The sequence below is a fragment of the Dysidea avara genome, chromosome 7 (assembly GCF_963678975.1).
Source record: "Dysidea avara chromosome 7, odDysAvar1.4, whole genome shotgun sequence".
NCBI lineage: Eukaryota > Metazoa > Porifera > Demospongiae > Dictyoceratida > Dysideidae > Dysidea > Dysidea avara.
The window spans coordinates 37,985,957-38,005,268 of NC_089278.1; the positions used below are offsets into that span (position 1 = coordinate 37,985,957).

Sequence of the window (19,312 nt, forward strand, 5' to 3'; positions counted from 1 at the left end):
GCGGCGCCAGACTACTATTATGCTTAGCTTCCACACTAATGAATAGCTTGCTACTTTGTATCGCAATTATTGTTTACTTATTCCAAAAATTTTTGGCTATAACCCTTCAGCAGGGGTCACCAGCTAGCTATAAGATAGTCCAGACTGGGAAAAATGTCTAGCTACATTCCATCAAGCCATCGTAATATTATTGCAGATTAATATAGCTATGTGATTAATGCTTCTATGTGCTCTAAACTTGAGGAGCATGATCTCAGGATTGTGTGGCAGTAAATTAACTTAGCTAGCTATAACATGAGACTGTAGAATCAGACCTCAGCCTGCAGATTACTAAAGTTGCATCCATTAGGTTGGACATCACATGATGCTCTCTATAGCTATACATGTGCTAAACTCTGATGGCAGTAACAACTGTACATTGGGTTACTCAGTATAGTGCTGATATGAGTGTATACTTAGTACGTTACACATTTATAGTACAGAGCACAACTATGCTGATGGATTATTGGTGCATGTATATAGATTTAACGGAAGAAATGTGGTGTGTCTGTAGCATCTTCCCGTTCTTATTCTCAGCACATCATGATCCTAATATGGATATAGTATATGGTTTTTCTAGTTGACCTCATCAGATTAGTTGCAATTCATGATCAGTCATGATCTTGACCACTTTTAAATACAATTATACTTTCCACATAGCTACTGCATCATGATGAGCTTGGTAGTTATAGCTGTATACATTATTATGGATAACTGAAAAACTTGTACGTACCTCTTAGTGGAATAATAACAATCTTTTAAACATTTACAAATAGTCTAGTTGAACATTCAGTAGAGCAATCTAGATACTATACTAATATCATGAGATTGGGAGTTCTGTTTAGCACACTGGCATTCCTGGAAGTTATTAATTTGACTGTTACATCATATCATTAGTTGTATTAGTCTGGTCCCCTCACATAAGAAGAGACATTGATAGGCTTGAACGAGTACAGAGGCAATCTGCCAGATTCATTATGGCTGACTTCTCGCGTTTCAGCAGCGTAACTAACATGCTCATTGACCTTAACATTCCCAGCTTAGAACACCGCAGACAAGTATCTAGTATCACCCTCCTCTACAAAATTTTTCATAATCTCATTGATATATCCCCAGTTGATTTAATCCCTGTCACTTCTAACACCAGAGGACATGATCAAAGATTTCATCATATCTATGCAAGGACCAATCAGTACAGTAATTCATTCTTCCCTAGATCAATTAGACTGTGGAATTCACTCCCACCTGACCTAATCCAACAACAATCATTACAAATTTTTAAGTACCAACTGAAATTATTATTACTTTCCCCTACCAATCAGTAATCCCATAATCAATCATATTGTAAAACATTTTGTATGCATGTTTCATATGTGCGTTAATCCTCAAACTGAGGCTGCACATTTTTGGAAAATAAAAAATAATAATAATTACTATACTCTGTTATCACAATATGGTATTGGAATGTATTCCAGGAGCTGTAAGTTTGTCCTCACGATATCAAGATTTGTAATTCCCACTCTAGAATCACTTAGCTTTAACATAATTACAGCAGATGTCAGGAGGGCACTTAAGAAATACCGGTAACAGGTACACAAACTAAATGACCACACACCTGATTATTACTAGAATAGTTCTGAAGATGTTGAAATGTACCAACGCATGGTACAAACCATTTGAAATTGTCTCAAATTTAACACAACACTACTTTTACTGCTATGTCTTCAAAGACATGGCAAGGCATACAATATGGTTTCTTTGTGTAACATTGTACTGTGAGACAACTGGGATGATAATACTAGCTTATATTTCATCCTATACACTTGCACAACTCTTAGGCGTTTAAAATAACCTTCTGTATCCTTTCACCAACAGAAAAGCAATCTGCATACTACGACAAGTGCATAATCAGGATGTACACATTATATTGAGTCCATGAACGGAGTTTCCAATCCTGTGTTATTAGTATAGTATCTATGATTTAATAGTTCAGATAACACTGTATTATTAGTGTATGATGAGTGATGACATCATAACTTGTTGTGGATCAGGTGATCTGGTAGGTTGTGATCTAGATGATTCCCAATCGTTTAATGTCTTGCTGTGTCTCCTACATTATGATAAAATGATCAGTTAATACTCTAATAGAACAGTCAGATGAATGCACAATAGTGTAACACATTTATGTACCATGAAGCCACCTAACTTCAAAGGCAATTTCAGAGTACATATCTTATAAACCCTTGCTGGTCATGGTACATTTAATGGCTGGATATAAAACATTTTAAATGTACCATTAGCCAAAATCAATTGTGGGAATTGGTCACATGATGAAAGCCATGAAACTGATTTTGCATACTACAGCACTTAGATGGAGGAGATTTGAAACCATTGCCATCCTATGAGTTGGTTTAAGGTAAGAACTAGTGCTATAGCATATTCAAGACTATTTTGAGTAACAATGCTTACCCTATATAGATGTTTAGTAAATGTTGTAAACAGTCTGTAAAACAATGCAGCAACTTTAAATACTTGTAAAATTGCTTAATCATGATACCGGTCCCTCAGGACTTGCTAACAAACGTAGTCACAACATTAGTTGCTGCTGACCCATAATCAAAATTTACAAGTTGGTCTATATAATAAATTCAGTGATTGGTCTCATATGGCTTCAGTGATTTATCGTCCACGAGCTATTAGCCTGCAATTGGCATGGTACATATCAGCACGCCCTCAAACCTAAATCCTTCAAACTTGGGTGTACATATCAGGCAAATCACTCGGGCCCATGATACAACCACTACATCATCTTGAGGTACCACATATACCTTTTTATATTAGTGACTGCATTTTACTGTTACTATTTTCTTCTTTGGGAGATAACTCTTTTATGTACACTGTCAATGTACACTTGACAGTGTACATCATTTCTTATAAAAACTGTTAGAAAAGCTACAGTAGATCCTTGGTTATCCAAATCCCAGTGTGCCTCAGGCAATGGTAATAGTGTTCAGGTAAGTGAATTGTTCGGATAACTGAAACACTTATATACAGAGCTCCATTGAAATACTCTAATAGAACATACACTTGTACTCAAAATACTCTAATAGAACAATCTTTTCCAATTTTAGGTAAACGAGGGTACAGATAAATGAGGGTAGGGTCTACTGTACTAAGTTTAGTGAATGAGATATTATTACAGTTTGTTGCGTGGACTACAGTCAAACTTGATCAAAACACTCTAATAGAGCAGTCGCCTTAACAATTCAGTTACTGATCAGTGGAGTGAGTTATTTATACAACACCAGTTTGTGTATTGTGATCACAAAATACTCTAATAGAACAGTCAGTATTATTGATGAACATGTACTGAACAGGGGTGTAGCTAGCCAGAACATGATGGAGGGGCAGGCATGCCCCCACGAAATGCTCAAAATTATTCATGATTGCAAAAAGGGCTAATGACCCAATGGTGGGCTAGCCAACATACGGTGTTGTATTATTACAGCTTACACAACTAGCTACGTAACTATCTCAGTATTGATTGCTTATCACGTATCAATGATTCAATGGAGGTATAATTCGTCGAGCATCATCGCACGTGCCACAACTGTACTCCAACAAATTCATCCACAGCCCGGTAGAGCTATATTGTTAATATTTTAGTGTTAATACAAATTACTTTACGTTAGCCACAGCTTTTGCTGCAGTCCTAGCACACTGCTGACAGGATGACATGTTCACTCACTGCACTCGGCGAAATCAAATGCCACGTATTGCATGAAACTGATCCCACCTGTCTTTCTTGCTAGCAGAACTTGTAAGCTTGTGACTGATCCGCCTGACTGACTGATAAAGTAAAAAAATAGACTACACTGCCGTACAAAGATCGATCTAGTGTGATCAACTCGAGAAAATAAACTTGGTACATTTAACACTTTATCACCTCGTAGGCAGTAGGTTCGTAGCGTCATCTGGTCTCCTTTGTCACTTGTGAGTTGCGACTCCTGCCGCGGCGAGGTCCTTAGAGCGGGTCACTCTTCAGATTCGAAAATGTTCTATCACGTGAGTAATCTAGAAGTGTGTCTCTAATATTTTCGTTCGGTGGATTCACGAGTGAGTTGAATGTTGTGTGTGCGCGTTCACTAGCAACCTCTGGTGATACCGCGTAGTAGCGCACATAATTTAGTCATTTGCGTGTCAGTTTAATACTGGTAAGCTTGTGACGGAGGTTAAAAAAACAAACCACTACAGTGATGGGGGGCAGATGCCTCCCCTTGGCTACGCCTCTGGTACTGACAAGAAAGCTTGTAGGTCCTTACTATAAAGACCTCATACAAAATGACATGATAAGTTATAATAGAACTAACAAGTAATCACAACAAAACTAAAACTAAAGGACTTGTCCATCTCATGACTTCTAGACAGTATTCGAACTATTGGTCCTAATACTGAGTTATGGATTTTTCTGTTTGTTTACCAACAACAAAATTATGTACCAATACTGGCCTATTGTGATAGTGTAAATAAAGTATAAACACTGTTTCATTGTATGTTGAGGTGTGAATTGAACCACACTCCACCAACTGATATAATCACATAACTAGATGATTTGTAATAATGGTGGTCCTTGTTAACAATGTAGTGTATTATAATATTGTAATTGTACGCATGCGTAATTCGTGATTGGCCGCCATGTTGTAATTGATTGTTTTAAGTTGTATCAATGATTTAATCCTTCTAAAGCCATGCGTTCACAACAAAACTGGCGACAAGGATGGCGCAGAGTAATGTATTCAAAGAGTTTGTTCCGGAAGATGAGCCTATCTCTGCATACCTGGAAAGAATTGAACTGTTTTTTCAAGCACACGAGGTGGCACCCGAGAAACAAGTTGCAACTTTGCTTAGTACCATCGGCTCAAAACCATATGGGTATTTAAGAAGTTTGGCTGCTCCTAAAGCCCCAAAGGATTTGAAATACCCTGAAGTTGTGACGATGTTGAAGAGCCATTACGAACCACCACTGATAGTGATTACCGAGTGTTACTGCTTTCATCTACGGATCCAAGAAGTGGGGGAGACCATCAGTGACTATGCTGCAGAACTTCGACAGCTAGCTACAAAGTGTAAATTTGAAGACACAACAGATTTCCTTGAAGAATCACTTCGTGATCACTTCATGATAGGGTTACATGCAGAAAGCACTTGGAAGCGGTTGCTCACAGAATCAAAACTGACATTTTCGAAAGCCATAGAGATAGCAGAGCGTGGAAACAGCGACAAAGGATGCCCAGCAACAATCAGAAGCTTCAATTCACAGTGCCCCAGCCAGCAAAGAGGGTTGTTATCGTTGTGGACAGACTAACCACAAAGCAGACAACTGTATGTTCAAGCACTCCGTTTTTCATGGCTGTGGTAGGAAGGGTCACATAAGGAAAGTTTGTAAAAGCTCCAGACAACCCTATAAGAGTCTCAAGCCACACCAGCAGAGCAAGGAGGGACATTATGTGGATCTTGACCAGGAAGAGGAACACTGGGTTGATGTGGATCAGAGAGAGGAGGTAGTGGACAATGACCTAAACATTTTTACTGTTGGAAGAACCGCAACAACACCGATTTCAGTGAAGTTATGTATAGATACTAAACCACTGGAAATGGAAATAGACACTGGTGTGGTAGTATCAATTGTATCTGAAGAGCAACTCTGCAAGAGGTTACCACACAGGTTAGACCCAGTACTATTGTGTTGCGTACTTACATGGCTGAGGAAATACCACTACTTGGGGAGGCACAATTATGTGTTGAATACAAGGGACAGAGGCACACACTCACTGCATACATTACCGAGGGGGCATGGCCATGCCTGTTGGGACATGATTGGTTACGGGAAATATACCAGGACTGGAAAGTAATTTCTGGGACTTCTGAGCAGTCAATTAGCACAGCTCAAGCTGAGTTAGATGCCCTCCTCAAGGAACACCAAGAGGTGTTTATAGAAGGTCTAGGTACAATGTCATCTGTCCGTGCTGATTGAAATTAAAGGAAGATGCCTCACCTAAATTTTTTCGACCTCGCCCTATTCCATTTGCCTTACGGGAACCTGTAGAGCAAGAGTTAAACAGACTAGAACAAGAGGGTATCCTGAAGAAGGTTGTGCACAGCAATTGGGCAGCTCCAATTGTTCCTGTTCCCAAAAAGGATGGTAAGATTGGAATCTGTGGGGATTATAAGGTAACCATTAATCAGGCTATTGATGTTGACCAGTACCCTTTGCCCTGGCCCGTTGATTTGTTTGCTACTCTGGCAAAGGGAAAGAGCTTCTCCAAGTTGGACCTTTCACAGGTATACCAACAGATGAGGCTTGATGAAAAATTAGCTCAATACCTAACCATTAACACTCACATGGGGATGTACCAATATACCCGTCTTCCATTTGGGGTGGCATCAGTACCAGCTATCTTCCAAAGGGCCATGGATGAAATCCTTCAAGGGGTAGAAGGCACGGTTTGCTAAATTGATGACATTCTGGTGACTGGTAGCACTGACAAAGAACACCTCCAAAGGTTACAGGAAGTTTTGAGGCACCTAATTAAAAGACAGTGGACTGCGTTTGAAACCAGAGAAATGTGCTTTCTTTCAGCCATCAGTGGAGTACATAGTAGATGTAGTGGGGATACACCCTTTACCAAGCAAACTTGAGGCTATAGTTAAGGCACCCCCACCAGCGAATGTGCAGCAACTTAGGTCATTTCTTGGCCAACTGAACTATTATTCAAAGTTTGTCCGTAACCTAGCCTATGTGATTCACCCACTAAATCAGTTGCTGCAGCATAACATAAGGTGGAAGTGGAGTACTGAGTGCTCAAATACTTTTGAGTTAGCCAAGAAAGAACTGGTTTTGTCCAAACTGCTGGCTCATTATGACCCTGAACTGCCAATGAAGATGGCAGCTGATGCATCAGCGTATGGGGTTGGTGCTGTTATTTCGCACGTGTATCCTAATGGTAATGAGAAACCCATAGCCTTTGCTTCTGGGACACTGTCAAAAAGCAAGAGAAATTATGCCCAATTAGAAAAGGAGGCATTGGCCCTAATATTTGGCGTTAAGCAATTCCACCAGTACCTTTATGGTAGGCAATTTACCCTTGTGACTGATCACCGGCCCCTGACCACCATTCTAAATCCACAAAAGGCTATCCCTTCACTGGCTGCTGCTAGGCTGCAGCGTTGGGCAATCATACTTTCAGCTTACCAGTATGATATCTCATTCAAGTCCACCCAGCAGCACGGCAATGCTGATTGCCTTTCTAGATTGCCATTACCTTCTGATGTAGTGTTGGAAGCTTTTGGTGTAGATGTATTTAATGTTGCACAAGTAGACTCTTTACCAGTCACTGCTGAGCAGCTAGGACGAGCTACACGGCAGGACCCATTGCTAAGTAAGGTGTTACGTTTCACTCAATCTGGGTGGCCCCAGAAGGTGCCAGAGCACCTGAAACCCTTTTGGACCAGACGAGATGAACTTACTATTGAATGTAACTGTGTCATGTGGGGAATTAGGGTAATTGTTCCCAAGAAGTACCAGAATCAGGTTTTGCACGAGTTACATCAAGAACATCAGGGAATTGCTAGAATGAAGGCCAGAAGTCATGTGTGGTGGCCCAAGCTTGACCAATGTCTAGAGCAGGTAGCGAAGAACTGTATATCATGTCAGCAAGTAAAGAATGCTCCTTCACCTGCTCCACTCCATCCTTGGGTATGGCCATCTAAGCCTTGGCAACGGATACACATGGACTTTGCTGGTCCTATAAAGGGAAAGATGTATCTAATAGTAGTGGATGCACACTCCAAATGGCCGGAAGTAGCAGAAACGTCCAGCACATCAGCAGCAAACACTATCCAGCACCTCCGGTCCTTGTTTGCCAGGTTTGGTCTACCCGAGCAATGTGTTTCAGACAATGGACCACCTTTTAACTCCCAAGACTTTGCTACTTTCATGAAAGGTAATGGAATCAAGCATATTCATAGCTCACCATACCAGCCAGCAACTAATGGTTCGGCTGAGAGGTTTGTGCAAACCTTCAAGAGAGCACTTATTACCAGTGAAGGAAGTGGTAGACCAGTTCATCATCGCCTTGCTAGCTTCCTACTTAGCTATCATAATGCCCCCCATGCAACCACAAACCGCTGTCCATGTGAACTCTTTCTTAAAAGAGCATTGTGTACAAGAATGGATTTATTGAGACTGGATGGTGCAGTAAAGGTTGGCGAAAAGCAAGCCATGCAGAAGCAGCACCATGACAGTCGGGCATCCCAGCAAGAAAAGTGCTACAAGGTTGGAGATTCTATGATGGCCTGTAACTATCGCCATGGGCCAAAGTGGTTACCAGGCACCATTGCAGAAGTCATGGGGCTTTTGTCATATGTCATTCAGCTGAATTCAGGTCTGCTATGGAGGAGGCATGTCAACCAACTGCGTGATGGAATCCAGAAACAAACTCCCACAGGGACTCCTGTTAGTGCACTAGTGTTGTTTTAGTTAACTATAACTAAAACTAAAAGTACTTTTAGTAAGACAAATATGTATTAGCTAACTAAAACTAAAAGCAAATTCACATTATAACTAAAACTAAATCTATAACTAAAAAACAACACAAAAATTTACTAAAACTAAATCTAAAACTAAAAAGAATTAAGAAAGTTAACTAAAACTATATAACTAAAACCAAAAGATTTTCTTATGCACAACTAAAACTATAACTAAAACAACAAATGCAATATAACCATAACTAAATCTATAACTAAAAGGATTACTATAACTAAAAACTAAAATTATTGAAGAACAATATAACTAAAACTAAAACTCTTTACTAAAACAACACTATAGTGCACACACACCACTAGATCACACCACTAGATGACACTGTAGATGTAGCCACCCCAAGTGATAACACTAGTGAGCCAGTGGTAACTCCTCAGCCGTTGAGTAATGCAACTGAGAATGTAAATCCCCAAACTCTGTCGACATTCGTCGCTATCCACAAAGAACTCATCATGCTCCTGATAAATATATAGAAAATTTCTGACTGTCATGATGTGGTTGTAATTGCACGCATGACTGATTTACTCACCTGTGTTGTATGTTGTGTTAAATAAGTGGGGAGGAATGTAGTGTATTATAATATTGTAATTGTACGCATGCGTAGTTCGTGATTGGCCGCCATGTTGTAATTGATTGATTTAAGTTGTATCAATGATTTAATCCTTCTAAAGCCACGCGTTCACTACAAACAATACTTCAGTACTAGACTAGATCAGAGGTAGATGTTCTGATACTACCCATCAGTGGTAGAAACAAGCTTGTTAGCTCAGGTCACAATTGTGTGTCAAATATTATAACACAATAACATGATCCTGTACATGTACATGTACGAGTAGAAATCAAATTATTGTAAAATCCTTGACTGGGCTATATGTTTCAAATATTGTCTATAGGGCTGCACTGATTCCACTTTTTACCGATACTTCAAATACCAAGTACTCAGCTGGGAAGTATCTGCAAGTACAAGTATCGATACCAAGTACCTTAAAGTAGTTACTTCATAGTGCACACATTTATTATATAGTGCATTTCACGGTATTCTTGTACACGTTTTCAGTATGGTTCATATTTATAATGAAGTAGCCAATCAAGATTTGCAAAGAAGGAAGTCACTGAAATGCAAACCAGTGGATATTCCAGTATTCTTCTGGAGAAGTGTAGATAATATCATAATGGTGCTTACAAAAACAAAATATTTTAATACTGAAACAGTCACTTCTACCTGATTGCTATATTAGAGTTATTGACTGTTCTATTAGAGTATATCGATCATTTTCTCAGTAAAGCGTATTCACACTTAGGTTTCAGCACAGATCAGTAATTTTTCTGGTAGTTGTTAGTGCTACACTTGATGCTTTTAGGATTCCACTGTGGTAGTAAAACAAGCAAGTACATGTACAAACGAAAGTTATTTTATTCCCACACATGATAGGAATCGGTATCTGCAACAATATAATGGCCGATTCCGATACTTCATGAAAACAACAGTATCGGCCCGATACCGATACTAGAATTAGTGCAGCCCTAATTGTCTAGCTATGTACTATCTACACTACTAAATAGTTAGTAAAATATATATGAAACCTTATAACCAAGACACAGTTTGATTGTGGGTTTTGGATAATATGTAATTGTTACAATATTACATATCATTTTGTTGTTATTCATTTATTTACACAATACAGTACTAACATTAGAAACATGTTGTCTGTTCGTGTGTAATTGTACCTGATCATACTGTGTGGGGTCCATCCCAACTGTGTTGATGAAGTAGTCCACTGGTCCAGATTTGTTCTCACTCACAGCATTTTCTAATGGAGTCCTCCCATCCTATAGTGATACAATACACACAATGATGTGATACAGTAAACACTTGGGTGGGTCAGTACACATAGCCACTACATTATTGTGTCATGTTAATATCAAATGTTCTACACAATTTACAAAATCACTAAATTATTAACTTATTCAAAAGTTTCCCACCACACAGTAGCTAGTATATGAAGTGAGAAGATGTCCTTATTAGGTAGTGTCCCTATTAATAGGTGTCCTCACCAGAGAGGTTAACATACACATGCAGTGATATTATTGGTTACATGTCCTCATTATAGTAATAGAAGCCATACAAGCCAATTCTACAAAGCCATATAATTCATTTATCATCACATTGTATTCACACTAGCTCACCTTATCCTTCATATTCACATCTGCTCCTTTCCCTACCAGTAGGGTCACTACATTAGTGTGACCCATACTGGCAGCATAGTGTAGTGGTGTCCACTTGATCACCTGTATAATACAAGTGATATTATATGGCTTCACCAGTACATACACAAACAACACATAACCCCTATTATTGGTGGGATTGTGATTTGGTATAACAACACAATATAACACTTCAACCACAACTATTACACCAACCACAACAACAGGACCAGTAGTAATAGTCCACCAGTAATACTGGCTATACAGTACATCCTCTCCAATATGAACACCTTGGGACCAGAGGGTGTGTCCAGATTAGTGATTTTGTATGGATTAAGAATTAGTCAATTATCATGATAATTAGTGATCACTTTAAACTACATATGGCTTATTAGGATACAACGATAGTGTAAATGTTACTAAATGATGAACATGATAGACAACTAGTCTGAATTAAAGAGCATTACATCACTACCTACTGGACACCATTATCAACTGATAGGTAACAAGGTGAACTTGTTAACTTGACATTATGATTGATGTTCTCATCATCACTAAACACTACACCACTACTCATTAAATATCTTGTGTGTCTGTACATCTGTAGTAACCATAGCAACATAAAATTTCAGGAATGCAATTTCACTTTACAATTAATTGCCCATCACAGGAAGCCATACACACTACATGATGAACATAACACAGCACCTCCATTGGAAAATTCTGTAAATTTAGCTTTCTGAAATAAAATTTGGCAATAATTCTGAACCTTATTGAATAAGCTTTGTGAGCCATTTTAACTAAGTGAAATTTTCTAGTAGTGGTAACTAGCTTCAATTTCATATAAAGGGCACAACACAAATGCTACAGTATGGTTTGTATTCAAGTTAAGTTAAGAGGTCGGAGTTGTTCTATAGTTCAAAGAATTTTCTTTTTTAATGATAAATGTTCTATCAGCTTTTTAGCAGTTTTACAACTGATATAAACTTGATTTCCTTTTGTTGATTAGTAGAAGAGATTAGCTCTATTCTTTTCACTATTTCCATGTTTTTATTGTCCATGTATATGCTTTAGAGACAACTACTGTAGCTTCTACTATCTTTCTAGTTATATAGCATAGCTATAAGGAAAATTTTGGAGGGGCCTCCATCCACCCCCCTAAATTCACCCTTGTATTGACTCACATAGGAAGCCATACACGCATATTGACTCACACAAACAACATCCACTTCACATCCCCAATCAAGTAGGGATGAGGCCACATTGTAGTGGCCAAAAAATGCTGCAAAGTGGAGACCGGTCCAGTTGGCCTATAGGAAGACACAACTACACTAACATCTATTACATACTGACATTGCTCACTCAACAACACTTTCATTCAGAACATTTTAGTGATGGACATTAATAACAATATATTGTGTGTCATCTCTGGGGATGTCCCTGTATACTATAGTAAAACTCTGTATACTTAACCAGGGTACCACCACTATACTAGTAATGATGAGTAGACATTATGAAAGTTAATATCTCAAAACTGTAACTACACCAAATTGTGTTTGGTAATATTATTACCCAAACATGATGTGTGAAATGATTAGTTGTCTAAACTAGAATAGGGAATTCCCCACTATAGCTATAGTGTTAGTGATGTCATAGATTCTCTCGATAATCTATGGTGATGTGTTACTGACAGAGACAAATTGTACATCACTAAACCTCATCAACTATACTACACACATACTCACATCATTAACAACACCAGTAACATCAACTCCTTCTTTATGGAGCAGCTGTAATGTATTCAGGTCACCATCACAAGCTGCTGTATTTATCTTCTTCTTCTCCTCCTACAGTAACATCACATCACATAGTTACAAAATGTCCAACACAATATCAACATGTTCCCAATCAAGTCATGATAATGATTTCATCACTCACTATCACTTTCCTCTGTTACTATACTACCTTGTCACTTTCCTCATCAACAGAAATTTAGTGTGGACACAAAAGTTATTACAAGGTACTGGAGATGATGAAGTCTCTTATAATGGAGGATGAATATTCAGATAAACTATACTTGTCTGATAATGTTCGTTTAGTGTAGTCACAAAGAGGATATTTCCCTACTGGTTTTGTAGTGTGGAAACATAGATACTAGAATACATAATGGATTGGAAACGCAATACATTTTATGGTTACGGGCTCGATACGGTCACGTGATTTAAGGCAACGTTAGGCCATACCTATTTGTAAAGTTGTTGTTCGGACCTGACCGACCCAATTTTGCTTAAAGAAAAGAAGAAGAAAAAGATCACGTGACACCTTAAAAATTGCTGCAAAAGATTGAGATACTCTAATAGGACAGTCAGTTGGTACAATTTTGATCTCAAATATAATACTAGCTATCTGTAAACGTAAAACCAGCATATTCCTCACCTCTGGCAAAGAAATCTATGATAGCATCAGTGCAGTGAGCATTGAACTACTAGCTATGTTTATCCATTTTTAATAGTTATGTATTAGAAGGGATTTGATAGGTCTGCATGTAGCTTTAATGTGACTTACTGATCCATTATAGGGCTTGTAACCAGAAATCATAAGTATGTACATATCTAAAATGATAGCTAGCTGTTTTTTTGTTTTTGTTTTTTTAAAAATTTTTTTTTGCCTACCGACCAACCCATTTTGTTGTAAAATAAATCCGAGCAACAACTTTTCAAATAGGTATGGCCTTACCAAGTGTACAAACTGCATAGGTTTTATAAAGCGTTGAATTATTGCTAAAGGATTCAACTATTTATTGGTTTGTGACTGAAGGTTAGTCCGAGGGTTAGTCGTTTCGTACAACCGAAGGTGTGAAAGAAGGAACACGAAATTTGTGTTCAAAAACCACTGTGGGGGTTTTAGTGCATAGGGTGCATTACATACGAAGTTTTAGAAGTGCTGAACAGTTTCGCTACATAGTAATGAGTGCAAGTAATTATTTTTATCGCTGTACAGCAGTTACTTTCCGTAAGCGAAGCGAAAGAATGGCTACATGACAGTAGTGGCTGTGGGGGTTTTCCTGGCTTTGTATTAAAAAACGAGTCTAGCGATACATGCTATACTAAAGAAAAGTTCATACATTCGAGAGTGCTAAAAAGTATGAACGAATTGAACAAGACACCTCTTTTTGAGAAAACTCTGGGCGAATTCGACAATATTGAAAATGCTGCTGTGCCCCGTAAATGTCATTACATGATTGTATCGAGCCCGTAACCGTAAAAGGGATGCAATTTATTCACATCATCTGATGCCCCGTATACGGAAACTCGTGTATTTATCGTGCTATAGCACCTGCGATTTTATTTCTCGTTGTGGTTTTGCACCTGGTTTCTGGGCTGCCCGCTGTTTTGATATGGAGTTGTCAGTTGAAACAGAGAAACCACCCTGGGCTAGGCAATTGAAAAGACGCGGTTTTTATTTTGAAGGACTAGTGGACAGTGATGATGTGGAGACCCTACTTGAAGGACACAGAAGAGACACTGTGACCTCGTACGGGACAAGAACAAGCAGCAAGGTGACAGCTGATGATGGGACTGGTGATAAACAAGTAGCCCAAAACCTGAAGGTACTATTATATTAGTCACTTATCTGTGGCCTAAGTTATAGGGAAAAGTTGTAAAGTTGTTTTGGAGTCACACTGTTGGTCATTACACTGTTAATTTGGACAGTACACCATTTAGCATAGGTAAAAAGCGCTTGCTGCACTGTCAGTATGGAAAGCAGTACTTTAAGCCTCACCAGCCAACAACTGATCGCATTAAGCTGCAGAGCACAAGAAAGATAGGGTGCAGTGCCAGTTTACATATTAGAAAGTTTATCTTTTATCCAGAATACAGTGTGCACTCTGAACTGTCTTCTAAAAGCTTAACTAAGAAACAGGAGCGAAAAGTCAAGGAAGCTGCCCTCCAACAGTTGAAAGATAAGCTAACTAACTCAGCTTCAGAAGTGCGTACAATTGACAAATACTTTGTTAGTTTACCTGCAAGTGAAGCCCACCATGACACACACCCCACAGGTGCATCTGTTGCATTTTCTCAGAAAGTTAATCCTTTGTTGATTCAGAAGATTCATGAACTTGTGTTGGCTGGTGTCTCAGAGCCAATTGAAATGAAGCGCCACTTAAAGCATCATGTTTTACACTACTTGAGCAAAAGTGGAACCCCAGATCCCAATGACCGTGCGTATTACCCTACTCTTGATGACATAAGGAATCATATGAATCAAGCGCAAAAGACCCTGAAACTGTCTTTAGTTGATCAAGAAAATGTTTCCATGAAAACTGCCGAGTACCATAAATTATCACCTGAAACGAAAATACATTTTCAACCATTCACCAAACCTATCGACAATGAGAATTCAAATGGGACTGAACTACTGTGGGTTCACCAAGAACCGTGGCAACAGGACTTATTGATAAAGTATGGCAATACAGTTAGCACGATCGATGCCACATACAAGTCTACCAAATATGATTTACCTTTGTTCTTTATAACAGTGCGTACAAACACTGGCTACTGTGTTGTAGCAGAGTTTATTGTCCAAGGTGAAACAAAAGAAAGCATACAGAATGCTCTTTCTATCATCAAATCCTGGAATCCTCGGTGGGCTCCAAAGTACTTCATGACAGATTACAGTGAAGCTGAAATTTCCGCCTTAGAAGCTGCATTTCCACATACTGTTGTGTATCTATGTGATTTTCATAGGGAGCAAGCCTGGGAAAGATGGGTCAAAGCCAGTAAGCATGGACTAAGCAATTCTGAAGCAGACATCCTATTGGACCATCTCAGGGCAATAGCTTGGGCACCTTCTGCTAACCCTGAAGAATTTGAAGAAGGGAACAATTTCTCAAGGTATCATCACTATGACTCAGCCGTAGCAGTTTTAAAAGCTACAAATTTGTGGAATCGCAATAGCAATGTCCGTCAGTGGTTGACTACGACATGGCTGAATATCTCTGAGGTATGTCACATATATGTAGTCACCATTTCCGTTTCATATAGCTGCATGACTTTCACATCTATATAGTCACAATATGCTGACGTATTGTTAAGTATGTTTCGTGATTTTTAGAAATGGGCACGAGCGTACAGAGATGACACCTATCATGTTGCTGTTAACACAAATAATGGAGCAGAGGTAATGAATAAGTTGCTGAAATACAAGTTTCTTCCAAGACAGAAAACCCTGACTTTGTCGTTCTTGGTCATTAAGCTAATTGAGGAGTTTATACCTGCACTGCATTACAAATATGTGTTTCAGAACTTTAAGCAAACAACTTTGTACAGAGCATATAATCCGGCTGTAGTTCCACCATACCTTCAATCCAAGCCAAAGTCAACCATCTTGCACTGCCTCCATCGCAAATCAAAGAGTCTGAAGTGCAGTGATTCTGATGTAAAGGAAGTTGATATGGTTAGAGGAATATTTGAAGTAAAGGGAAAGAACACAGATCACACAATAGACTTTTCAGTACCATCATGTACGTGCAAAGATTGGATAGCTTACCATATTCCTTGCAAACATTTCTTTGCTATATTCAATGTGAAAGAAAGCTGGAACTGGGACAGGTTGCCTCAATCATATCTGGAATCTGCATACTTGAAGATTGATACCAATGCTATAGCTTCACATCTAAACTCCACAGGCACCACACCCTTGGATTCTGAAATACCACCACAAGAACCAGATGAATCAGATTTAGTTGGATACACAGATGGTGGGGCTGATGACTCTATACCTAATACTACCACTACTGAAGCGTTTGAAGCATTGACCTCTGCATATGATTGGGAGAAAAGTGCTTGGGTTTAGTCAAAATGTATAAGAAAAACTTGCATGGCTTACTAAAGCCATGAAAGTTTTCAAGTCGGGCTTTGTCATTTACAGAATATACTCATTACCATTTTAGTGTTCTTTTGTATTAAGTTATTTGGTAGTGTTTGTCTCTAATAATGGTATTTTTATTTTCGACAGAAAAGTAGGCATTTGAAACAAATGGTTACAAACATGAGAGTTACCCTGGAATGCTTTAAAACTGTAACCTACAATATCGATAGCAATGTTAGCTTTGACGTCCTGGAAGGTATCCAACATAAGTTATCCAGTCTATTGCAAGAGTTTCAAGAACAACTACCACAATCCCATGGACTGTTAATAAGACCACAAATAAGGAAGCAGATGAAAAAATCCTTTAGGAGAAAGGTTTCATTGAAGAGACTAACCCAGCTGCCTAAGTGTACTACAAAAAGGAAAAAGAATGATTCAAGGTTTCGTGGCAGAGTTGGCAGGAAAGCAAGCATGTTAAGAAAGGTATGTGTGTGTGACATTTGTATAATTGTATTAGATACGTACATTTAACAGGCTTTTAATCAAGATAAAGATCATCATACTGCTACTAGGACAGCTCAAAACAAGAACGCCTCAGGTATCGCGCATGCTATCTTGCACGTATGTAGTAAAGGATTTACATGATTCTCTATATAGACAAGAGAAAGAGAAAACAACACTGTGGAACATGTGGTGCGTGCTCTAAAGATGACTGTGCGGAGTGTGTCAACTGCAAAGACATGGTAAAGTTTGGTGGTACTGGTAAAAAGAAGAAGTGTTGTGTGCAACGACAGTGTAAAAACATACAGACAAAGGGAGAAAAATCCAGGCCTCAGGTGCTTCATGTTTCTGATGTTGGATGTGTGGTAACAGTGTTCACAATTGTAGATCTTACCCAGTAGTGATACCACAGTTGCTCAATGTCAGACAGTGACGTCAGTAGATGAGATGCAGCAGGTAATTTTGCACATCAGCAAATTTGCCTTCATGTGGTGTATCTGTGACAGGGGCTTCAGCAGATGTGTCCCAAGTACTTGGCACCACCTGGAGTTTCTATTCCTGCTGAGTATGTTCAAGTATTTCCAGAGTATCAGCAAATGGCTGTGACAGTCAATCAGTACAATCGTACAATACATCGTGTTGCCCCAGACGGTAATTGTTTGTTTAGAGCATTGGCTCATCAGGTTTTTGGTGATCAGATCTACCATGCTCAAATGCGTAAGGCACTGCATGGTCACGCTGATCAGTGACAATTTGGAGATATACAAGCCCCTGTATATGGGAAGAAGAAATGAATTTGAGGAGCATGTTGACAGGATGTCTAAGGATGGAATATGGGGTACACAGTTGGAAATACAAGCGGCGTCTGATTGTCTAGGTGTACCCGTGTATGAGTTAATGTACTGCTCTGCCACAAGTAGCCACAAATGGATCACCTTTAAGCCGTGTCATGTGTTGATTACCCATGACGTGATACCACAGCCACATTTTCCATTTACAGTACATCACATTGAACTGCTTCATAATGGATATCACTATGACAGTATCACATCCAGTAATCATTGCAAGTTACAAGCACCCCATCTGAGTCATGTAGAGGATCAACAAATAATATGCATTTAGGTGTACTTGTTTTATTGTGGTGTTACCCACAAGCTGCCATTCAGGATTGTTGTGTGGTTAATTACAGTGGTCATAGCAATGTGAAGTGGTTTGAACTTTGAATGCTGTATTATTAATGAAGTGGGTGGGAGGCTTTTTGGAGGACTACACTAATAATAAGTTAATCCATATTTGCAAAAGTTCAAGTGGTAGCTATGGGCAAGTAATGTATTTAATGTGTGCTCTAATTGGACTTTTGGTTCTATTAGTAACATCAAGAGTTCATAATATATACAAGGAACTCTTCCTTATATATATTATGAACTCTTGGTAACATGTGCACGGTTCATATGACTCGGAAGCTTTAGTGATGGGTAACATTTGGAACGAACGACTGATTATTGTTAATCCTTTCCTTTTGCTTTACTTTGTGGATATGTCATGTAGTGTGGAAGGATTTGTGGGGAACCCTCAGCTCGTGATGCTGTCGTTATTGAAGAAATCTGATCTGGTTCAATTAGTAAACCATTATAAATTAGAAATTGCCACCGACGCTCGAAAGGCAGATATTAAACCATAGACACTCCACAAAACCATAGATCTTATGTATATAATATCTATGACAAAACCAACGAGAAATAAAATCGCAGGCGCTATAGCACGATAAATACCCGAGTTTCCGTATACGGGGCATCAGATGATGTGAATAAATGTATTGCGTTTCCAATCCATTATGTTTTCTAGTATCTATGATGGAAACTAGTTAGTTACGCGGCGAGCGCGTAAACAATGGGTCAACAACGACTAACTACCCTCATTATGTTTTAGTGTTACAACACAATATAGTGTATATCTTACCTTAGTACTAGGTTTCCTCTCACCAGCAGCTGGGGGTCCCGCCGCCATTGTGGGTGTGCCTCGTGATCACTATACGGATATTTACGTATATTATACTATTCATAACTGGACCATGCAATAAACAAGTCACGTGAT

At 38.9% G+C, this 19,312-nt stretch overlaps 2 protein-coding genes across 4 annotated transcripts; one reads left to right on the plus strand and one right to left on the minus strand.

The window, feature by feature from the left end:
* Window positions 1–1,892: 1,892 nt before the first annotated feature.
* Window positions 1,893–19,282, minus strand: LOC136262256 (fibronectin type 3 and ankyrin repeat domains protein 1-like). 3 transcript variants are annotated; one of them, XM_066056471.1, is made up of 6 exons: window positions 19,178–19,282; window positions 12,592–12,693; window positions 12,061–12,156; window positions 10,829–10,930; window positions 10,370–10,471; window positions 1,893–2,149 (listed from the first exon to the last, which is right to left on the minus strand). In XM_066056471.1, the coding sequence occupies exons 1-6, from the start codon at window positions 19,223–19,225 to the stop codon at window positions 2,111–2,113; spliced, it is 489 nt and encodes a 162-aa protein (XP_065912543.1). In that variant the 5' UTR covers window positions 19,226–19,282; the 3' UTR covers window positions 1,893–2,110. The 3 variants fall into 3 exon arrangements, with proteins under 3 accessions (XP_065912543.1, XP_065912541.1, XP_065912542.1); XM_066056469.1 differs by having other exon boundaries at window positions 12,031–12,156; window positions 19,178–19,281; XM_066056470.1 differs by having other exon boundaries at window positions 12,031–12,156; window positions 12,592–12,690; window positions 19,178–19,257.
* Window positions 14,001–18,184, plus strand: LOC136262252 (uncharacterized). Its single transcript, XM_066056462.1, has 6 exons — window positions 14,001–15,850; window positions 16,865–17,200; window positions 17,252–17,315; window positions 17,375–17,553; window positions 17,606–17,674; window positions 17,725–18,184. Exons 1-6 carry the CDS (start codon window positions 14,999–15,001, stop codon window positions 17,965–17,967), a joined length of 1,743 nt encoding a protein of 580 aa, XP_065912534.1. The 5' UTR covers window positions 14,001–14,998; the 3' UTR covers window positions 17,968–18,184.
* Window positions 19,283–19,312: the final 30 nt, after the last annotated feature.

Excerpts from the sequence above, each read along its gene's own strand:
- LOC136262252 (XM_066056462.1), top strand. The coding sequence starts at position 14,999 with ATGAAGCGCCACTTAAAGCATCATGTTTTACACTACTTGAGCAAAAGT. Across the intron at positions 17,316-17,374 it reads TCAAAACAAGAACGCCTCAG|ACAAGAGAAAGAGAAAACAA; the intron begins GTATCGCGCATG and ends TTCTCTATATAG. Across the intron at positions 17,554-17,605 it reads GAGAAAAATCCAGGCCTCAG|ATCTTACCCAGTAGTGATAC; the intron begins GTGCTTCATGTT and ends TCACAATTGTAG.
- LOC136262256 (XM_066056469.1), bottom strand. The coding sequence starts at position 19,225 with ATGGCGGCGGGACCCCCAGCTGCTGGTGAGAGGAAACCTAGTACTAAG. Across the intron at positions 12,157-12,591 it reads TTACTGGTGTTGTTAATGAT|GCCAACTGGACCGGTCTCCA; the intron begins GTGAGTATGTGT and ends GTCTTCCTATAG. Across the intron at positions 10,472-10,828 it reads ATGTGAATATGAAGGATAAG|GATGGGAGGACTCCATTAGA; the intron begins GTGAGCTAGTGT and ends GTATCACTATAG.